General features: G+C 43.5%; 2 protein-coding genes and 1 long non-coding RNA gene across 3 annotated transcripts in view; 1 reads left to right on the top strand and 2 right to left on the bottom strand.

Annotated features, from left to right (window-relative positions):
- Positions 1-1,288: 1,288 nt before the first annotated feature.
- eif6 (eukaryotic translation initiation factor 6) lies at positions 1,289-6,601 on the bottom strand. Its single transcript, XM_053438356.1, has 7 exons — positions 6,514-6,601; positions 6,147-6,279; positions 4,713-4,798; positions 4,309-4,484; positions 3,978-4,154; positions 3,692-3,876; positions 1,289-1,853 (listed from the first exon to the last, which is right to left on the bottom strand). Exons 2-7 carry the CDS (start codon positions 6,251-6,253, stop codon positions 1,844-1,846), a joined length of 741 nt encoding a protein of 246 aa, XP_053294331.1. The 5' UTR covers positions 6,254-6,279; positions 6,514-6,601; the 3' UTR covers positions 1,289-1,843.
- Positions 6,602-9,349: 2,748 nt separating this feature from the next.
- On the top strand, positions 9,350-14,398 carry LOC128462349 (uncharacterized). Its single transcript, XR_008342363.1, has 3 exons — positions 9,350-9,498; positions 12,601-12,709; positions 13,874-14,398. It is a non-coding gene; the product is annotated as an uncharacterized LOC128462349 (long non-coding RNA).
- A 3,755-nt stretch (positions 14,399-18,153) lies between these two features.
- The window catches only part of mmp24 (matrix metallopeptidase 24), a 37,635-nt gene continuing 33,948 nt past the window's right edge, over positions 18,154-21,840 (bottom strand). The window contains exon 10 of the mRNA XM_053447673.1: positions 18,154-21,646. Coding sequence (XP_053303648.1) covers positions 21,282-21,646 — 365 coding nt within the window. The 3' untranslated portion in view covers positions 18,154-21,281. The remainder of the gene's footprint in view (positions 21,647-21,840) is intronic.

Below are 21,840 nucleotides of genomic sequence, written 5' to 3'. Positions count from 1 at the left end.
CAGCATCAATAACACGATGCCGTGCTGTATGATGAGAAGCTGCGGCGGCCTGAGCCGAACGCCAGAACGTAACCAGACCCCGGTGAGGCTGAGGTGAACCCAGGCGCTGGTTCAATATCTCCACTGCGGGGGGGGGGGGCTCCTCTGGGCCTCGTGTTACGGAGCTTGTAAGATTGCTGCGTGTGTCATGGTAGCATAGAGTTGAGCATTAGACATAATACAATGTATTTAATGTAGGAAACGAATGAGCTTCTTTTGCACATAAATTAATACGCATATAAGAGTTGGCGTAGAGTTCTTCTGTTTTTCAGATTTACTGTACGAGAGTGATTCTTCTTTTTGTATCTTCTCTGTTCGTCTGTCGCCTTCGTTCATTTAGACACAAACAGGTTGTGATGCACTACACACACTGCATGTTCCGTTTTTATAATGTATATTGATTTTATGCTATAAATATAAATGTACTGTTTTATTTAGGACTCCTTTTTTTTATGTTTCCCGAACCAAAAACTGAAAATAAATGTGTATCTTTAAAACAAACAAAAAAAACTGTGTGCGTATAAACGATCATGTAATCAATATATCCGTGTTTCCTTTAGGCTTTCTGACATGGGGGGTGTACATAGACTCAGTGCTGCCACCTTATTCAAAGCATTTGCCAGTAAATAATAAAAAAGTTGCCTTTAAAGTGTTTGTCTGGTGTTTTGTGTTGAACTTTCCTCTGAACATCAGCAGGAGTCATGAGGTTATTAATAAGTCATGTTCAGTGTGTGATGTGTTTGTCTTCCAGTGATGAGCTGGAGTAAAACTACACCAGACCAACATGGGGCTCCCGGTCAGAAAGACACTATATACAAAATACAGTAAAGATTATTCAGGACAATTGAGATTATTTCTAGAATATTTTGCCATTTTAATGAATTTTCAGATTGTTTCCAGGAAGCAGGTCGACTCTTAATGGTTGAAGAAAAGTAATTGATATTTGAAAATCTAAAATGTTTATCTGAAAACAAACCAGATAAAAGCTTTAAACACAAAGTGAACAGTAAAATGTTTAATAAACAGTTAACTGATAGTAAACTTCTGTTTTCATTATCTACTTGCTCAACAGAGATGCTAATGGATTTATCTGCAGGTCACCCCCCCCCCCAGTAATTGTTTTAGTCAATCAAATATTTGTAATTTACATCTTCAAATATGTTTAATCAAAATCTACAAATCAAATGTTTCAGTTTAACTCATTCTGAATTCCCTGCACCCCCCCCCCCCCTGAAAAAAAACCAACAGATTAAAAGAGGGTGACTTTATTTATTTGACAAGGACAGATGAGACATTTTGTGAGGAAGCTTATTATTCACTCGGTTAATAACGTCTTTAGTTTCTATTTTTACAGTTTCATCGACAGAAGCGACAAAAAAAAACACCGATGACAGTTTTAAGGCGAATGTGTCGAGAGCGAGGAAACAAAAACAAAAGCTTGAAGTGACAGCAGGAGCGAGCCAGCAGGGGGCGCCATCGCTGCACCCACTGAAGCTGCTGTGATTCTGTGGAGGAAACTGACTCTTGACACATTTCATCACAGACTATTTACTAGATTTTATTTGAACCTTCACTTCTGGAGTAATTTCAACCTGGTTAAAAATAGAGGCTGAGATCTGATTCCTCTCGGCCGACTTCCCTTTGAACGTATTTTAAATCAGATGATTTTTATTTAAAGGAGACTCAGTGAAGATTGAAGATGATGTCATAGAGCTGCAGGTCCAGTAGGGGGCGGAGGCTTCGTGATTGAGACCCGGCCAATCGCAGCCCAGCTCCTCCACGACAGGAAACGGCGACAGAAGGCCTAGGCCATGCTGAGGAGAGAGAACAGGTGGTTTCACTTCTGTGTTCCAGTGACTCAGATCATTTCTGATCAGACGATGAAACTAAAACAACAACAGCTGCTTCTTCTTCTGTGGAAACATGAAGCTGCTGCTTTTATTACAGCTGACTTCAGACCTGCTGCTTCCACACCGAGGTCAGGACGGGTCCTCCATTTAAACTAGTGACAACTCAACTGTCTGTGTCAGTATCTACATGTGTGTGTGTGAGTGAGTGTGTAAGAGAGGGAGGGAGTGAGAGAGTGTGTGTGTGAGAGAGAGTGAGAGGGTGAGAGAGAGAGGGAGTGAGAGAGTGTGAGTGTGAGAGAGAGAGGGAGTGAGAGTGTGAGAGAGAGAGAGGGAGTGAGAGTGTGAGAGAGAGGGAGTGAGAGTGTGAGAGAGAGAGGGAGTGAGAGTGTGAGAGAGAGGGGGAGTGTGAGAGAGAGGGAGAGAGAGAGGGAGTGTGAGAGAGGGACTGAGAGTGTGTGTGTGAGTGTGAGAGAGAGATTGTGTGTGAGAGAGTGAGGGAGTGAGAGTGTGAGAGAGAGAGAGGGAGTGAGAGAGTGTGAGTGTGAGAGAGGGAGTGAGAGTGTGAGAGAGAGAGAGAGAGAGGGAGTGAGAGTGTGAGAGAGAGAGGGAGTGAGAGTGTGAGAGAGAGGGAGAGAGAGTGTGAGAGAGAGAGGGAGTGTGAGAGAGAGGGAGTGTGAGAGAGGGACTGAGAGTGTGTGTGTGAGTGTGAGAGAGAGATTGTGTGTGAGGGAGTGAGAGTGTGAGAGAGAGAGAGGGAGTGAGAGAGTGTGAGTGTGAGAGAGAGAGGGAGTGAGAGTGTGAGAGAGGGAGTGAGAGTGTGAGAGAGAGAGAGGGAGAGAGAGTGTGAGAGAGAGAGGGAGAGAGAGTGTGAGAGAGAGAGGGAGTGTGAGAGAGAGGGAGTGAGAGAGTGTGAGTGTGAGAGAGAGAGGGAGTGAGAGTGTGAGAGAGAGAGGGAGTGAGAGTGTGAGAGAGAGAGAGGGAGAGAGAGTGTGAGAGAGAGGGAGTGTGAGAGAGAGAGGGAGTGTGAGAGAGAGAGGGACTGAGAGTGTGTGTGTGAGTGTGAGAGAGAGATTGTGTGTGAGAGAGTGAGGGAGTGAGAGTGTGAGAGAGTGAGGGAGTGAGAGTGTGAGAGAGAGGGAGTGAGAGTGTGTTTGTGAGAGAGAGGGAGTGAGAGAGTGTGTGTGTGTTAGAGAGAGAGGGAGTTAGAGTGTGTGTGTGTGTGTTAGAGAGAGAGGGAGTTAGAGTGTGTGTGTGAGACAGAGTGCGTGAGAGAGAGAGGGAGTGAGTGTGTAAGAGAGAGAGTGTGTGTGTTAGAGAGAGAGTGTGTGTGTTAGAGAGAGAGGGAGTGAGTGTGTGTGCGAGTGTTTGTGCGTGAGAGAGAGAGAGAGGGAGTTAGAGTGTGTGTGTGAGACAGAGTGCGTGAGAGAGAGAGGGAGTGAGTGTGTAAGAGAGAGAGTGTATGTGTTAGAGAGAGAGGGAGTTAGAGTGTATGTGTGTGTGCGTGAGAGAGAGAGAGAGGGAGTTAGAGTATGTGTGTGTGCGTGAGAGAGAGTAAGAGTGTGTGTGTGTGAGAGAGAGGGAGTTAAAGTGTGTGTGTTTCTCATGACTGAGTCCGTCCCACAGCTTTTTGTAGAATTCAAATGTTACCATAATTTCTGTGTCAACAATAAAAAGTGGGTCAAACCAGATCTGAGACTTCATTTCATAAACATGTGACTTGTTGAGTTTGATGTTAACATGGACAGTAACATGTTGAATGTTCTGTCAGTGAACATGTGTGTGCCGTGGAGGCGTGGCCTCACCTGTCGATGAGCGAGTCCCTCATGCTGGTGGCGATGGCCGAGGGCTGAGCCGAGTCGCTGAGTCGGAACACGCTCTCGATGACGGACAGCTCGGTGCTGGTGGTGTCCAGTCCGCAGAACGCACACCAGTCGTTCACCACCATCCCCCCCGCGATCACCTCGCTGCCCCGGTTCACCGTGCCGGCCTGAACAGGAAGTCAGCGTTTAACCACGGGGGCGGCGGCGCTCTCAAACAGGAAGTGTGTGTATGCGGTCGCTAGCCAGTTAGCGGTTAGCAGGTACTCACCACCAGGGGGACCTGGAGCAGAGAGGACAGCTCGTCCTGATCTTCTATCGTGGTCTTCGGGTGGACCAGGCCTCCCTGGTTACTGAACGCACAGTAGGAGCCGACCAGGACCTGCTCGGCCACCGTCTGACGGAACACCTCCACCTTCAGGGTGTCGGCCAGGATCTCCTCCGTCTCCTGAGCGGGACAAGGAGACGCATCCAGGTGATTAGAGACATTCACAACTTCATCTGATTTACTTAGTGTCTCCTCACGGCTCTTTGAAGTAAAACCCATGAAACAAAGAACTAAAGGAAAGATTAAAAAGGCTCTGTGGGTGTGTGGGTCTCACCCGGTCCAGGTCCGGGTGGACCAGCGCCACGTAGTCGTTGCAGGCGATGACGTTCCCGAGGGCCGACAGCCGCTCCTCCACTCGCTGGATCTTCACGGCTTCTGGCAAACTGTTCCTGATGTGCTGCAGCTCCTGGTCCGTGGTGTTGCTCGGCACCAAGACGCCGTGACGGTTCCCTGATCACCGGACACACAAAGACACACAAAGACACACAAAGACACACACACACAACAAAAAGTGAACAAGTGTTTACTAATGTGGACGATGTTGAAACAGACGAGGGGGAAGAAAAAAAGAGATTCAAGAAAACAAGGAAAGTAAAGACAGATAGATGAAAGTGTGTGTCTGTGAGTGTGTGTGTGTGTGTCTGTGAGTGTGTGTGCGCGCTGCAGTGCATTACTCACCCACACACATTCTCCCGATGATGCGACAGCCTGCGATGGAGGCGTGAACCACCGGGATGGTTTCTGACAGCTCCCCTTCAAACACACTGTGGACACACAAACCACGTCACCGTCAAACTGTCGTCTCCGGATGCTCCCGGTGAATCATGTGACTGAGGCCGACTCACCGGAGTTAACCCAGTGATGACGTCAGAGGCTCAGAGTTGCCAGGTTTGATATTTCACTTTGGAATTGAGCTACTTTTGATTTATCTGTCCACAGGTGGAGTTGACCTGGTTCACTGAGTTTTACTTCAGTACATTTGAGACACGTTTACACATAAAACACAAACTACACAGTTTCCAGCTCAGTTTCCAGCCTGGATACCAGGAAGTCCCCGTTTCTATGATTTATGTATTTACTGTCATCATGTGAAATCACAACCAATCACAGCTTTTATGTTGTCGCTGATCAGTGTAGATATTATGAATAGTCTAAATATCAAAAGGTAAAGTGCTCAGCGTTAGGGTTGCAAAGGGGCGGAAACTTTCCATGGGAAGTTAGGCTCAGGAATTTGGGAATTTTGGGGGGGGGGGAAATCTACGCAAATTAAACGCTTAACAATAAAAACATCATTCAAAACTCTATATTAAAGATGAATGGAATGTAGCACACGCTGCTCGTTGAATCTCAACCCTCCACTGTGCATTTCTCCATCACATGCACAGATAGTTCCCAGAATCCTTCACACTACAGCAGGGCTAGTCAGGTAAGTTTAGATGATATTACTGGTGAAAATATATTAACATGCTGATTGAGGATTGTTAATCTGTTCATTTAGCCTATTTCTATTGATTTATACATATTTTTACAGACGATTCCAATTGTTTTGTTTAGTATTTACATCTCTGGCATTGCATTAGTGTTTTTTAACAAGCTTTTTTCTCATCTTATTCTACAGAACACTTCCACGTGCACTATCTCCTGTGTGGAGACATTTCACCTCAGCCAATGTAGAAGGAAAGGCTGTGTGCATTTATGAATACTGTGCAAAGACCTATGTTAAGAACTAAGACACTAAGATGCAGAAGCATATAGTCAAGTGCCCAAAGTTTCCTCAGGGCTCAAATCAGAAAAAACATGTTTATATTTATGTCTGTATAAGACAAGGTAAATACAGTCAGTATAAATTACTTATTATCTAATATATTTTATGTATATATATATATTATGAGACATTTACCATCAGTGATGCTGTAGAACTTTAAAAGTGATTCAGCTAAAAGTGTGATGGACTGTTTTGGTTTAGAAACGCAGACCTGCCCCCCCCCCCTGCACTGACTGAGCAGATGATTGATTGATTGATTGATCAGATGATTGATTGTTTGATTGACTGATCAGATGACTGATTGATTGACTGATCAGATGTGTGATCTGCACCAGGGACCCTCTCACCTGTAGAAGTTCTCGGAGCCTCCTATCGCCACCAGGCAGTAGGTGTTGGTGAGTTTGGCGAAGCAGCCGATCTCATTGTTCTTCTCGAACGAAGCTCTGACGGCCATGATGAACACGAGGCTTCAGTGCGATGCTGGAAACACAAAGATCACCACGCGTGAAACAACCGAAGAGGAAAGAGTTTGAAAACCAGCGTGAGACACGAGCTGCGGCTCCTCGCGCTGGACCCACGGGGACACGGGGACACGGAGACACGGGGACACGAGGACACGGAGACACGAGGACCCGCTCAACCCTTCACCGGGAGGAGTCCGACCTGGAGCGGATCAAAAGGCTCCGGAGCTTCGGGGGAAACAGGAGAACTCACCGGAGAACGTTCAGCGGCCTCTGGAGCGTGGTGTCTCCCTGCTACCGCACGTGTGAACTTCCGCTTCCGGCTGACGCGCTGACGTAAGGACGTGCGTCAGAAAACAGCGACAATTTAACGACAATACTTTACGGTGAGATTTTACTTAAGCTTCAAATGAATTACAAACATTCCCATTAAACTCCACCTCTGTTTTCATCTATATATAATATATCTTTAATTTATATAAAGTAGTATTTCATGTATTTAAAGTTAAAATATCCTAGATTAACACCAGGGCAATTTCCTGTGTGAGTAAATATACTTTAAAATAGTTCTGATTCTTATCACATTAAAATATCTCATTAAAACTCAGATTATATTTTCATCTCTAAAATGTTGAGATCTATATCATCTGTTTTTATAACAATTAGAGTTTGAATTGTTTATAGATTAAAACAGTTTTAAAATATAAAATATATAAATTATATAAAAGTAACACTAATTAAATTAAAATATCTCATTAGAACTCTGCATATTTCTTAATATTTAACTATAAAAAAAACCGAATATAATTGAGATCAGTGAAACACTGGCCTGTCATTGTTCTTCCACACGTTTATATGTTATTGTCCTAGACTCTATATCATATTAATGTATTATAATACATTATGTACATTGTGTCATTTTATTTACTATTTAAAAAAATGTAATTTCATCATCACTAAATTCACTGAAATCTTCTCAAGTGAAAAAACCCTCATTAGAAAACTATGATCACTCTGATCCTCACTGTCGTTCAAAACTGTATTAATACATCTGTCACAAGCAATTAAAGAAAATAATACTTTATTATTAAAAGTGGGAAAAAGTAGCAACAACTGTCATCGTTAAATAACGTGAGAATAGAAACATAAACTGTTCCACTCGATCTTTCCAGTCGGAGGAATAAGATCTAGTGATATTCTATCAAAATAACTCTTTACATCTCTGTTTGCTCATAATAACGTTTTCTGACAAGTGGAGAAAATAAGAGACAAAATAAAAACAAGAAGTTCAAATACAAGAAGAGAATCCCAATAAAAATAAGATACTCATATAAAAAATATGAACAACTCAGCTTATGATCGGATGATATCCCTGCTGTTCTCAGTGTGTGTGTGTGTGTTTGTGTGTGAATGAATGTGTGTGTGTTCGTGTGTGTGTGTGAATGAATGTGTGTGTGTTTGTGCTCAGTGTGTGTGAATGAATGTGTGTGTGTTCGTGCTCAGTGTGTGTGTGTGTGTCTGTGTGTGTGTGAATGAATGTGTGTGTGTTTGTGCTCAGTGTGTGTGAGTGAATGTGTGTGTGTGTGAATGAATGTGTGTGTGTGTGTTTGTGCTCAGTGTGTGTGTGAATGAATGTGTGTGCGTGTGTTTGTGCTCAGTGTGTGTGAGTGAATGTGTGTGTTTCTGTGTGTGAGTGAATGTGTGTGTGTGTGTGTCTGTGTGAATGAATGTTTGTGTGTGTTTGTGCTCAGTGTGTGTGTGTTTGTGCTCAGTGTGTTTGTGTGTGTGAATGAATGTGTGTGTGTGTGTTTGTGCTCAGTGTGTGTGAGTGAATGTGTGTGTTTCTGTGTGTGAGTGAATGTGTGTGTGTGTGTGTGTGTGTGTCTGTGTGAATGAATGTTTGTGTGTGTTTGTGCTCAGTGTGTGTGTGTTTGTGCTCAGTGTGTGAGTGAATCTCCTCCTCATAATAAACCTGCATAGCAACAGGAGCTGTCTCCTTCCTCCTCCTCCTCTGCCCTCGAGAAGCTCCGCTCTCTCAGCCAATCACGTCGCCCGCTCGGCGTGACGTCTTGTTTGTTGTCGCCTCCATTAGCTCGCCACCTGTGTGACGTCACTGCCGCAGGTGGGGGGGAGGGGGGAGCAGAGGAGGAGACAAAGAGTGGGTGTAGTGATTAAAGCCAGATGTTTCACTCTGACTTATTTTTCTCTGCCTCGCGTTCAGTGTCCACGTTTCATCAATAACATTAATAATAATAAGAAGAATGATGATTGTAATAATAATAATACTGAATAAACAAAAAATAATACAGGTACATTTACCTTACCAGTTAAACTGTAATGGTAAAATAATAACTTGTTTGTATTTACTGTTCGTTTGCTTCTGTTCTGCTGTTTGACTGTTTGAAGGAGAAGCAGCTCAGGATCTCTGTGAATCAACACAACACGCAGAGCACATTTAAACTTAATGAGATTTTTAATAAAGACAGAAATATGAAATGATGATAGAAATACAGATTGAGTGTTTCTGAACTCCCTGTTGTTCTTTACTCACTTTGTTGAATTGTTCCACTCACAGTGAAGCAGCTCATTACTGATATTACCGATTTCAAACCATAACACAGTTAATGTGAGGACGTAGACTGAGAGTGGAGGAACTACACATCCCATAATACACTGCGAGTGATCTTCTTTTAACGACTTCCATCTGCCTCTTAAATTGAACCTTGTCCTTAATAGGGTTTTGCAACCATTTTGGTTTGTGTCGTGTGTGTTTGTATATAGTGTATATCAATGCTGTCTTGTGTTATTGCTGCTGCTCCACCAATCAGTAATTACTTGAGCATTGCTAGAAGAGATCCTGTGACTCAAGCATTTCACCAGCGACTGCTTAATGTTATTGTTGTGCATTTGATAATAAAAATCTTGAATCTTGAATCTTGAATCTTGAATCAGGGAGGCCGCTGCTACACCCGAGGATTGTGGGTAGTGACATGAATAAAAAACCGTTTCCCTTGAAGACAGGTGATATCAGACTTCGACCTCGGATGGTTAAAAAGTTATGGCTGGTAATTGAAATCTATTCAGGAGATGATTGGTTGTGTTGAACTCTACGCTCATCGATGTGTCTGGTGAAAGACTCAGAGTGAGACATCCTGTGGCTGGTGGACGATCTGTGGACGGTTCCTGTCTCCCTCACATTCTGCCTGGAAACAAAACAGCTGAGAGGAGACTCGATCAGGTGAGAGACAGAGTGTGCGTGTGCGTGTGCGAGTGTGAGTGTTTGTTTGAGCGAGAGAGTGTGTGTTCGTGTGAGAGAGATAGTGTGTGAGTTTGTGTCTCTGCTCCTGTGAGAAAGAGTGTGTGTGTGTGTGTGCGTGTGTGTGGGCGGAGCTCTCACTGCTGTAAACATGTCGCACACTCTGAATGAAAATGTTCAGGTCTACACACATTTACACACATTTACACACATGTTGCATGTTGTGTTTGTGCAGTTTGACCTGAAAACATCTGGAAACATCTGGAGCGTTTCACCGAGAGGGTCTGAGGTTTAGAGAAAGAGCTGATATCACATTTAATGAATCAATATTAAAACAACAATACAGTCATAATATTACTTTCTTCTCATCCGACTCTCTTATGATGTATGAGTATTAGAAACATGTGTGGCGGGGGGGTAAAACTACTGTCACAAAATGACAGTAGTTTTATTACGAGAGCAAAGAAATATTACAAGCAGTTTTTATATTGCAAGAAAAAAATATGTGTGTCTAGAATAAAGTAATACTTATGTTTATGTAGTGAATATTTAATTTGGCTGCATCATGTCAAACTAATGCTGATAAAAACAACATGAATACATTCACGTTATAATTTACCAAACCTTCAGATGCCTTATTCTGTCAACTGTCATATTTAAGAAGCTGAATCCAGCACATGAGGTCATTTCTGTGATAATCGGTCATCAGCTGATCAGATGAAAGGTTCTGGCAGAGGCAGCCTGATTCACCTGTCAACACGGAGGAGGAGGAGGAGGAGCAGGAGGAGGAGGAGGAGGAGGAGGAGCAGGAGGAGGAGGAGGTGTAATTAATCTCCTGGTGTGAAATGATTTTTCTGAATTATCTCCTCGTGGGTGAACTCCATTCATGTCGAGGAGTTTCACTCACTGAAGGAGAAGGAAACAAAACACAACGTTTAAAGGAAAATTCTCCTTCCATGAATTCTTGTAGCCCGTCGTGAGCAGAGTTGCCAAAGGAATCAAACCAGCAACCCTTAAAGTGTCAGAGAACAAACAGAGCTGATTTCAGACCAGCGCTGAAGTCCGGATATTTCCTCAAATGGTCCCAGAGGTTCTGTACGAGAGGACACGTCCCTGTCGGAGTCAGACTTCACGTCCGCGTGGGTTTTGTTTGTAATATGTGACTCCACCACTAGATGTCACTAATTATCTTGCACGACATCTTTAGGTTTGTGGACTTTCTACGTTCACATGTTCGATACCTGAACATGTCAACGCCTCCTTCCCGTTGAACCTTTCATAACGATGATTATAACAGAGACGCAGGTTTTTTGGCTCCGCCTCTTTTCTGAATGCCCCCCCCCCCACACACACACACACTGACGATCAATGTCCCCGATGAGAAACACAAAGTCCAGATAATGTCCAGGCACAATGTTCTGGACATCGTCCGGAGTTCCTGTCTGGAAGCAGCTGAGCTGAGGAAACAGATTCACTTTGTCTCCAGGAGATGAGGAGGCGCTGGAGTCACAGCAGAGCAGGAGCTGACAGGAGAAGCTATATTTAGCTCGGCTCTCTCTCCAGCAGCTGTGGAGAGGAAGTGAGGCGACTGAATTCTGATGGAGAGGCTCTGAACTTCATGAATGAAGGAGGTGAAGCTCAGATCCACAACAACACACGTGATCTAGAACAACAATGAAAGATGGCAGATTTATTTAAAGTGCTCGTGAAGCGTTTTTAGTCTTTGTCATTTTGCCGCTGCTCTGTTCATCACTTTGATGAATCCCAAAATCAACTTTATGTGAAAGTTATGACAAGTTGTTCCCTCGCAGACAAACTGAGGCTTCAGCCGTCCCACGTGTCACAGGAAGTTTCTCATTTTAAAGACGCTCCTGGATTATCTGCAGCTCATCGACACTTTGCCTCCAATCATCACCGAGCTGAGTGAAATCTGCTTCACGGGAAAATACTCAGCAGCATTTTGTTCCTGTGGAGAAACATCGAGCTTCATCAAGGAAACGTGTGTTGTAAGCGCCTGAACCCTGTATTCTGTGGAACGACCAGCAGGGGGCGACTCCACTTGATGCAAAATGTTTCTTTCTATAGAAATCTATAGAAACACAAGTTTTTGGGCGACTTTAAGGGAAAAGATTCCTTAACAAAGAGATTTCACCAATAAAGTTGCGATGTTACGAGGTGTCTTACGAGAATAAAATAAAGTGATAATTTGAGGAAAAGAAGTTTGAATCTCAAGAGGACAATAAGTCCTAATGTTGAGAGAATAAGATCTTAATTAGGCAAGAATGAGTCAATGTATTACAAGATAAAAAGCTGTGAGGAGACATGTTGTTTATCAACAACAACAACAATCTTGTTGTGATCATAGTCCCCGATCAGCGGACGCCATTAGGATTTCCAGATGAAGAATATAATTTATAATAAATTCAAGTCACAGTCGATGGTAATAATCAATAGAGGAATCCGCAGTCAGCTGCAGCCCTGTTGTGCCGTCGGGCGTCTTTCACCTTGGTCTTTCAATTTGTCTCCTGAAGGACGACGTCTGAAAACCGTCCCCGTCATGTGCAATTTCCCAGCATGCATTCCACCCGGCCCTGAAAGCTTCCCGGGCTCGCCCAGCGATGGTGTGAAGCCGAGTGAGATGATCCCATCAGCGGCGTCCGCTAAACTGATTGTGCTGCGTCTGATTGGATTGGCGTCCTGGACGGATCCCTCTGGACAGGATTAGAGATGTCCGAGCCGATAACAGGGGAGGCTGTGATCTCCCTCCTCCTCCTCCTCCCCCTCTTCCTCTCTATCTCCATCTCTCTTCCACTCCATCAAGATCTGTCTCTGCTCCCTCGCTCCGTTCTCCATCTCGTCTCCTGAAAGCTTCCTGCGTCTTTTTAAGATTCAAGTCAGAATGAACTGATTATTTGTCCTTTGACTTTCCCCCTGTGGAGCTCCAAGGCTCAGAGTCGCCTTGTTGTGATGCCGGCATCGGAGAGGCAGAGTTCTGTAGACGCTGCTGGTTTAGTTTGGACTTTACTTTGTGTTACGGTTCATAAACTAAACTCCTGCACATTGTGTCTCTACCTGTGTGTTCAGAACCAGCTGTGACTTCCTGTGATGGGGGGAGAGCAGAGCGGGGAGGAGGAGACGGAGGAGAGAGAAGAGGAGGATGAAAAACATCACGAGTCCAACGACGCCTCTGAAGGTCTGTCCTCACATCAGAGAGTAACTAAGTACTTTTACTCAGTTCTCTCCGTTACTCATCAGCACATTTCACATCAAGATTTAAAATAAAAATATACAGAAAGATAGGACAGTAAAAATATAATAAAAAAAGCTGCTTTCAGAAATGCACTGAAATCCTTACATGTTCCTCACATGTTCCTCACATGTTCCTCACATGTTCCTCACATGTTCTGTGTGTGAGAACAAAGGTCAGACTCAGTGTCTCTGGACATGTCCTGGATCTTCTCCTGCAGCCTCCTGATAACATGTGTGTAACATGTCAGAGTCCATGTGAGGAACCAGCAGGACAATGTGTGGAAGCTTCCCAGTGAGCGAGTGGACGTGTTGATGAGGTTTCTAACATTAAATAAATATAATTTATGATAAATATCTCAGGATGAAGAAGAGGAGCCGGACACGTAGGAGACGAAGACGTCCACCCCTCACAGGAATGGACCCGACACTTTCCTGCTGTCGTGATCAAGTCTGATCCAAACACGTTGAGAAGCAGAAAGAGATCGTAGAGAATCTCAGAAACATCTCAGAAATGAAAACACATTCATGTAGCGCAGCTTTGTTTCTGGTTTCTAATCCCAGTTTGGTTATTTGTAATATTTTTCTCTCTCAGTCTTCATATTAAAACTCCAAAACAACATTTCATTCATTCGTCCGGTTCCAATCAAAAGTTCAACATAAAATCACAAGATAATTTAATAATCAATAATTAAAGTGAAGCTTTAACTCTCCTGATGTTTTGTACTATTTGAACTAAATATCAAATAGAAACCAGCATCAATCAGATTCATTATAAACCGATGACACATCTCGTCTTCACTTTGAATTAAACTCAGATCAGAAACTCAACAGATGAAAATGTTTCTCACACTTTGTCCTCGCTGGACGGCTTGTTGGAAAAGGGGGCGTGTTCCTACTGCAGTCCACTTTAGATGATGTGGAGCTCTGTGATTGGCTTATGGGCTGTAAACTGGACCTACTTGTAATGGAGTATTTCTACATTACTGGTACTTTTACTTCAGTAAAGATCTGAGTAATCTGTGTACTTCTCCCACTGCAGCTCATATCCACTGATGTCAGACTCTTGAACCAAGTCGCTGTATTTCAATAACGCTGCTTTCCTCCACAGGAGAGCTGCCCCAGTGCAGGATGGGAAACAGGAAGGTGGACAACATGTGTTTCATGATCTCCTGCACTAACTGGTACTGAACTGGTTCTGGTGCAGCAGCTCGACCACTGAAGAACGAGTACAAGCTGTTTTATGTTGTTCTTTAAATGAAGAGTTAACGGCTCCAGGTCCAAACTCCTCCGTGGAAACAGATGAATCCACTTTTCTATTGTTTCTTTATCTGAATCACAGGTGTAACAGATTCCAGCTCTGCCACATTAACCAGTGTCTCTTAGTTAAAACTACTGGGACCAAAGAAGAATTTATTAAATCACAACTTCTATAAACTCTCCTGCTTCCTCTGTGACGGACATGCTCACAGGAGCAGCTCTGAGAAGATAAACCACGTCAGTGTGTTTGTGTCTTTAGTTCCAGATTCAACCACTTTTCTTTTGACCTGCAAAAACAGAATTTTGAAAAATGTGATGATAAAAATGTGATGATGATGATAATTTCCCTGAGGATATTAAATGAAACTACACAAAGCCCTTTTGTTATTTACTTAAAATACTGATTCAATGAACACTGATGATGTTCAGGACAAATCACTTCAGACACCCGTGTGCATGTGTGTCCTTGTGTAGGTGCAGGTCCAACAAACATCATTTGTCGCTCTGCACTGACTCCAGTTGTCAAACAGAACAATTCATCAAACAGACATAAAGAACAAATTATGTATTTAGCCGCAGTTTGAAAAAGTAAAAGCTTCCTGTGAAAGTGAATCAAACTGCGATGACATGAGAAGCTGAAGGTGTGAGTCACTGGTCAGGTGGTTTCACACGATGCATATTCATCTCTGAGGAACGTTTCAGCCGAACGCCAGCAGGCAGATGTGTCCTGCACATGTGGATTGATCCTGAACAGAATCTCACAGACGCCCGAAGCTGTTCGTTCCTCTGGAATCAGGTCGATGGAGAAACCTTGAAATGCACATTTCAACAGCAGAGTGATGATAATCATAAAAACGATGATCAGATGTTTGAGTCCGATCAGAGACAGTTTCAGTTTTATGCTTCATCCCACGATGAGAACAACGAGCAATGAAAAGGAACAGAAATGTAAAAAATACAGTAAATATAAAACGTTTACAGTTTTCAGAAAACAGCTAAAATAAATAATAAATTAATTAATGTATGAGACAAAATATACTGAGTTCAAACAGATGAGATCTGGATAATATCCCTGAGCTCAATGAGAAACCAGTCACAGTCCATGAAGGTTTGACTTTTATTGACGTTTCATGGTTAACAGAAGGTTGTGTTATTGGTATATAATTGGCATGGGACAGTCAAACTGAACCAAACATAAAAAAAAAAACTTCTGTTAACGTTAACATGAATAAAACTGAATCACAGAATAACCAGTAACTCAAACTTGCCTATTCTGTAAAAGCATCGTCATAAAATGGTTCATGTGCAGATGATGAGGATCTGAAATAAGAAATAAATACAAAACTGTTCTTATATATTTACATGAGCTGACGTTTGACTGGAAACATGATGAGTCTATAAAACCAAAATAAAGTCCACAGGGTGCATCAGGTGGTGGTGAGGAGCAGAGGACAGATTTTTTTCATTTTGATTTTATAATCAACCCATTTAGTCAAAAAACCCAAAAAATCAAACTGTATTTACACAAAAGGTATTTTTCTTTATAAGAAACACAAACTGAGTTGAATCTTTCTTAAAGCTATTCCTGATAAAACCTCCCTACACGTGCTCTTAGTGGAACTTCTTCACTCTGCCCAGGCTACTTCTGATATGTTTAATTCACCTACAGATAGATATCTATATATATGTGTGTGTGTATATATATATTGTTCTTAATAAAAGAGAACATTAGAAATGAAAGGCAACAACAGGCAAGTTAAAGGAGGACTGAGTCACGTGAAGCCCGACTCCAAACCCACAGAGACGTCCCTCAGAGATCTGCACTGATTCTTCTCAGGAAACAAATATGACTTTTAATGTCAGTTTCAAATAAACCAGTGAAGATGAGTTTTCCATTGTGACTTTTTATTTTTTTATGCACTAAAACTCCACCTGACCATGTTCGTATTCTGCAGCTCTGTGTGATTTGCTGCAGATCAACTCAAACCCTGGATCCAGTCACTTGAGACGTGGGGACTGTGGATGGAGACATGAGTGTGGATCTTTAAATGAAGCATGTGGTTTCATGACGGGAGGACAGAGACGCCCTGAGACGCTTCAGAGACACAACCAGAAACGGTCAATTTAACAAAAGTTACCGACTTCTGGAGGAAACTGAATTTAAAGCTTCTGCGTCTTCAGGATTCCTCAACCGGCCAAAGACTGAAAGTCAAATCTGAAGTTAGATTTCTTATGATTTCGTGCAGAAGCATGATCTCTGTTAAAAGTCCGCTCTGTGTTGGGAGTGGCGTCCTCAGATCACTTAGTCCAACTTTAAAGGCAACTCACTGTTGTCCGAACCCAGCAGAACGTCACCAGACCTGGGACAAAGACACAGAGACCTGGGACAAAGACACAGAGACCTGGGACAAAGACACAGAGACCTGGGACAAAGACACAGAGACCACTTTATTGAGTTTATCCATCAGAACGTCTTCACTTCCTGTTTTGGTTTTCGATGGCTGGAGCAGAGTAAGTGATGGGAAATGGACGGAGGAGGAAAGACGAGGACTGAGTCTCAGTTTGTCCCAGGTCTGCACACAACAGCCATGAAGACAGGAGCTGAGAGGAGGAACCACACGGCCTCCAGCTCGGCTCAGACAAACCTCATTCACGTGTTTTATGATCGATGCAAACAGACGTCTGCTGAAACACACACTGCACTTTTTGTAAACGGATTTTCTTCTGTAAATCTCAGCAATCACAGTATTTACACGAGAGGGATAGTGTGTGTGTGTGTGTGTGTGTGTGTGTGTGTGTGTGTGTGTGTGTGTGTCAGTTAAAACATGATGGAGACTGAAGCTTCACTTGCTGCAGGAAACGAAACAGGTCCAGCCAAGGACAATGAAAATAAAGATGGACGACATGGCGGCTCCCAAAAGTGAAGCCAAATCATCTTGATCTCTCCTCCTCCCCCCCCCCCCCCCCCTGGTGGCTGGCTGCAGCATAGGTCGTAACCCCCACCTCCTCCACGTTAGCAGAGTGGACTAAAGAGAGGGAGGAGGCCGAGAGCCGTCGTCCATCTTTGTTTACAGTCACTGCTCAGCTGTGGAAAACTCATTTTATTAGATGGGTTGAAAACACGAGTCATTCATTGTCCCCAAATAAAAAAGAGTGGACGTATTGAACGCCCCTGAATCACCCGCCATCAGAGGAGAGAGAGAAGTGTCCTTCCTCTTTTCAAATAAAACATCTGCTGCTGACGTGCCCTGGAGCAAGGCACTTTATCCCCAATTACATCAGTGCAGCGACTCAGCAGCTTGTGACAGACGAGGAGATGAATTCAATGTGGCTGCAGCTTTACGACCAACACAACACAACGTGAACACAACGCAGACTGCAACAACTACACACGTCTGACCAGGTTTCATCCAAACACTGAACATTTCCATTTTACAGCTTTTTCATTTTCTCCCTCTCGTCTGACCCGAGAAAAAAACACAAAGAAACACGAGCTTTGTCCGGGAGTTGATTTGAGTTTCGATCCACATTCATGTTTCCACAGACAGAGTCGCCTTCCTGTTGCTGTTCTCTCTGAGTTCATTGTTCAAACCCTCAAGGAACAAACACACACGTTTCACACCGTGCGACAACAAACGACTTCCAATCGCTCTCGACGGCGGCGAGTGAGTGTAAAGAACATTTTCAATTACTGCAGGACAGAGAGAGGGAGGGACGAAGCTGAAGGATGAGACGGAGGGAGGGGGAGAGAGAGACGGAGGGAGTCAGAGAGAGAGAGAGAGAGAGAGAGAGAGTGAGAGAGGGAGAGAGAGAGAGAGAGAGAGAGAGAGGGAGAAGGAGAGAGAGAGAGGGAGAGAGAGAGAGACGGAGGGAGTGAGAGAGAGAGAGAGAGAGAGAGAGAGAGTGAGAGAGGGAGAGAGAGAGAGTGGGAGGGAGAAGGAGAGAGATACAGAGAGAGATACAGAGAGGGAGAAGGAGAGAGGGAGAGAGAGACAGAGGGAGTCAGAGAGAGAGAGAGAGGGAGAAGGAGAGAGAGAGATGGAGAGAGACGGTGAGAGATACAGAGAGAGATACAGAGGGAGAAGGAGAGAGAGAGAGAGGGAGAAGGAGAGAGAGAGAGAGAGAGAGAGAGAGAGGGAGAAGGAGAGAGAGAGATGGAGAGAGACGGTGCAGATCAAAAGCTGCAACTTCGACACTGAACGATGTTGAAGAAAAATCTTATGTTAGTATAATGAGAAAAAGTCGTAACATTATGACGGTAAAGTCGAAGTATTACAACTAATAATTTAAGTTAAGTTAAGTTTTTTTCCTAATTAAAAGTTTTTCAACATTTTCTTTGATCTCTCAGGGAATAATTCATGGATCAAAATCTGGTTTCATGAGCATAACGATGACTCAGCGATGAGTCGTCCTGAGATGACCCACAACAGAGATTCCCGGCCTCGTGGATGAGTGGGCGGTGGGGTTGCAGGAGGGGGGGGGGGTTCTCTAGGGAGCTCAGTGGCCCCTGAACGAACCATCATGAGTCACATTATGACTTTTAAATGAGACGCTTGTGTATTTAAATCAAGCAGCTGCTTTTTCAGAAGCTAAAGTGAAGAGTGGTTCGATGACTCACTCCCATAAAGAGCCACTGGTTCCAGAGCGTTTCCTGTTCCACCGCTCCACCAAAGATTCTCCTCGTTTGTTTCCGTTACTTCAAACCATTCGTCCTCTAATCCTCGTACGTCTGTGACTATAGGAAATCTTTATTGTGCCTCTGACAATGTGAAAATAACTCAAACCTGAGCGATTTAAATCAACTGTTGTATTTTAAACCTTGAATTGATGTAAATCACAAGTTGAACTGTGTCAAACGATGAAACCAAACACCATCGAGACACTGGAGTCATCTTCCAAAACAGCTCACGACAAAATGTCCTTAAAGTTGTGTCGTGTTGATGTAAAGACGTTGAAGGAGACGAGGTACGTGAAGAGGGAGGGGCCGAGGGGACGGGGACAATCACAAGAGGACGGAGTGAGGACAGAGGGATTCAAGTGAGGGACGTGTGTCTTTGTGAACAGCAGTGACTTCATTAAGTCTGGTGGATGTTTCTGAATACTAATACTCACGTGTCCTCTGTGTGAGACTCTCTCGCCCTGGATCCAGACGCTGCTCTATTCCACCTCCCTCTCCCTCCAGCGTCTCTTTACACCTCTTCCTCCGCTTCGCCAATTCCTCCCGAGCCGTTTTCTTTGTGAACACTATGAACGTTCCAGGAAACTCACAAGACCCGATCTTACAACCTCAAGGACTCAAGGACTCAAGGATGAACAACGGAAGGTCGGAGGTCGCACACCCGATTCCATGGACACCAATACTCAGATATTAACCAGATTAAAACCACAATCGGAATAAGACACCGACATCTAAACAGCATCTTCTGATTAATTATAAAGAAAATCACCCAAAACCGTAATTTTCACATCGTGGAATCAATAGTTTCAGGTCGGGTTTTAAAATTCTGGCCAGAACGTCGGACTAATGACGTCGTGTTTTGTAACATGAACAGAAATATGATGGAATATTCTACGAGCAAATCATAATCTCGTAAACATCATAATCTGAATAATGTCTAAATCAGTGTGAGGTAAACACTCAGATTGTTTGATGTCACACAACAACAGCAAATCAAAGTCAAGTGTATCTGCCTGAATTTGGTAAAAAAACATTAAAACTATCAAGTAGTAAAAGTTTATTCTGCATGTTGACTGAAACTGAAAATGTCCCATCGATCGGTGAAGTTTTAAATGAATGACACGTCACGGTCGGCCATGTTCTCGTTTAGGTTCACGCCTCCGAATGAAAGCAGCTTTACAATACTTCAAATAAATACAGGCATAAAAACTCAAACTGAAATGTGATAAAAAAACATGTGTATAACAATTAAAAAAGTTCCTGTGAGCTTTAAGACACATTTATCAAACCACTTCCTGCTACTTACAACAAGGTAACGTAGAGCAAAGTCAAAGAGCAGCTCCCGAGCGGAACGAGCCAATCAGACGTCAGGATTTACACTTCGTCTGCTGAGCTGTTTGTTAAAAAAGAAATAAACTGTTCACTCAGTGATATGTTATTCTCCAAAAACAAGTGTACTCGTAATTATTCAAACGCTTCTTTTTACTTGAGTTAAATTCTCGATATCTCAATTAACAGTAAACATGTAAAATTAACAATCGAATATATTCAGAATGTATAAATAGGAATTAAATAAGAAATTGGTTGAATTAGAAACTAAATTCTAAAAAAGTGTGGTGCAACATTCTATTACATATATGAATAAAATGCAAACAGTGGGATAAAACTACCACTTTCCTATCAGCCGACACAGTTTTCATCATCAATTAAGATATTTTGTACAATTAATGAAACATGTTTAAGAAAGGTCCTGTTTTAAGAAAAATCGCTTGTTGTCATGTAAGTTTTTTCATTGCTTTACGTGGAGCGGCTCGTGGATATTAAATATGAGCAGACGTGTTCGAGATAAGGCCGCTGAGCTAATCTATCACTATACGCTGATGACTCACTACTCTACACACAGCATCGCGCCACATGGTGTAGATCTACACAGGTTTTAAAAAGTTGAGGGAGGATTAAAGTCGAGTTTGAGTTGATGGTGATGGGAATGTTTTTGTTGTGTCTGGTGCTAAGAGAGAGAAACATGTCCTCTGACAGTTTCCATACAACGAAGAGAAATCCTTGGTTTTCTTTGTTATGGCCTTTCTACCTACATTTATCTTCAAGTGTGATGTTTTTATTCATTTCGTTTTTTTAAATTAAATCTCATCTTCCTAGCTGAAGAGGTTCACACGATACAAGCTGTCTGGCTCAGAAGAGCGTCGTCCTCGTTCTTTCCGCTGAGCAGGAGAGCTGTGTGTCGCAGGCCCCAGACGAGGAGTCCAAGGTCGGTATCGCATCATCAGGTCAAGACTGAAAAAAACATGTCCTCGGGAAGATCACATCCTCCTCCAGCATCTGTGGACGAGTTCTCAGTTTGTTTTACGGCTCTTGAAAAAGACAAAGTCACGAATCTTCCTGTTTTACCCAGAAGTGCTCGTGTCACCAGACGGTCGTGAGTTTCAAGCCAGGTACCGTCTCTTAGCATCGCCTGTCCACTTTCCTCTGCAAGTGTTTTTAGCCAGTAGCCGACATTAGCTAGCCAACAACATGACAACCACTTCACCTGTGAACTTTGACCTCCTCGGGGGATGCTTGCCTGTCATACCCACTCCTGAACGGGGTATTTGTAGTAGTGCTGTGCCAGGGTGTTCTGCTGCACTCCTTTGTTTTTGAACTGGAAAATCGTGTACACCAGCACCAGGATGCACAGCGACAGGACGCAGGGGATCACCACGGCGATGGCGTTGACCGTGGTCGGGACGTCGTTGATGGTCACCATGATGTCCACGTCGTCCAGGGGCAGCTGGCGGTCCCCGCGGTTCCCGCTGCCGCCGGAGCGCTCCATGTCGGACTGGTCGCAGCCCATCCAGTCGCGTAAGATCGACTTTGGATATCCAGGTTCTACCGTCAGCTTCTGGTTGTCGAACTTCCAGTACTCCTTCCCCTTGTAGAAGTAGGTGTAGTCTGAGGAGGGCAAGAGGAAGAAAGACAATTCATATTTGATATTGTGGTGTTCAATCTAATCTGTCACGATACGCTGATGACTCTCTACTCTACATACAGCATCGGTCCACACTGATGTCACTGAGGGATTCAACTCGACAAAGGTTTGATTTAATGTGAATGTGTTTTTGTGCTCTGACAGTTTCCATACGCCT

Source organism: Pleuronectes platessa, chromosome 2, assembly GCF_947347685.1.
Source record: "Pleuronectes platessa chromosome 2, fPlePla1.1, whole genome shotgun sequence".
NCBI lineage: Eukaryota > Metazoa > Chordata > Actinopteri > Pleuronectiformes > Pleuronectidae > Pleuronectes > Pleuronectes platessa.
This window is presented reverse-complemented; position numbering and strand designations above follow the sequence as displayed.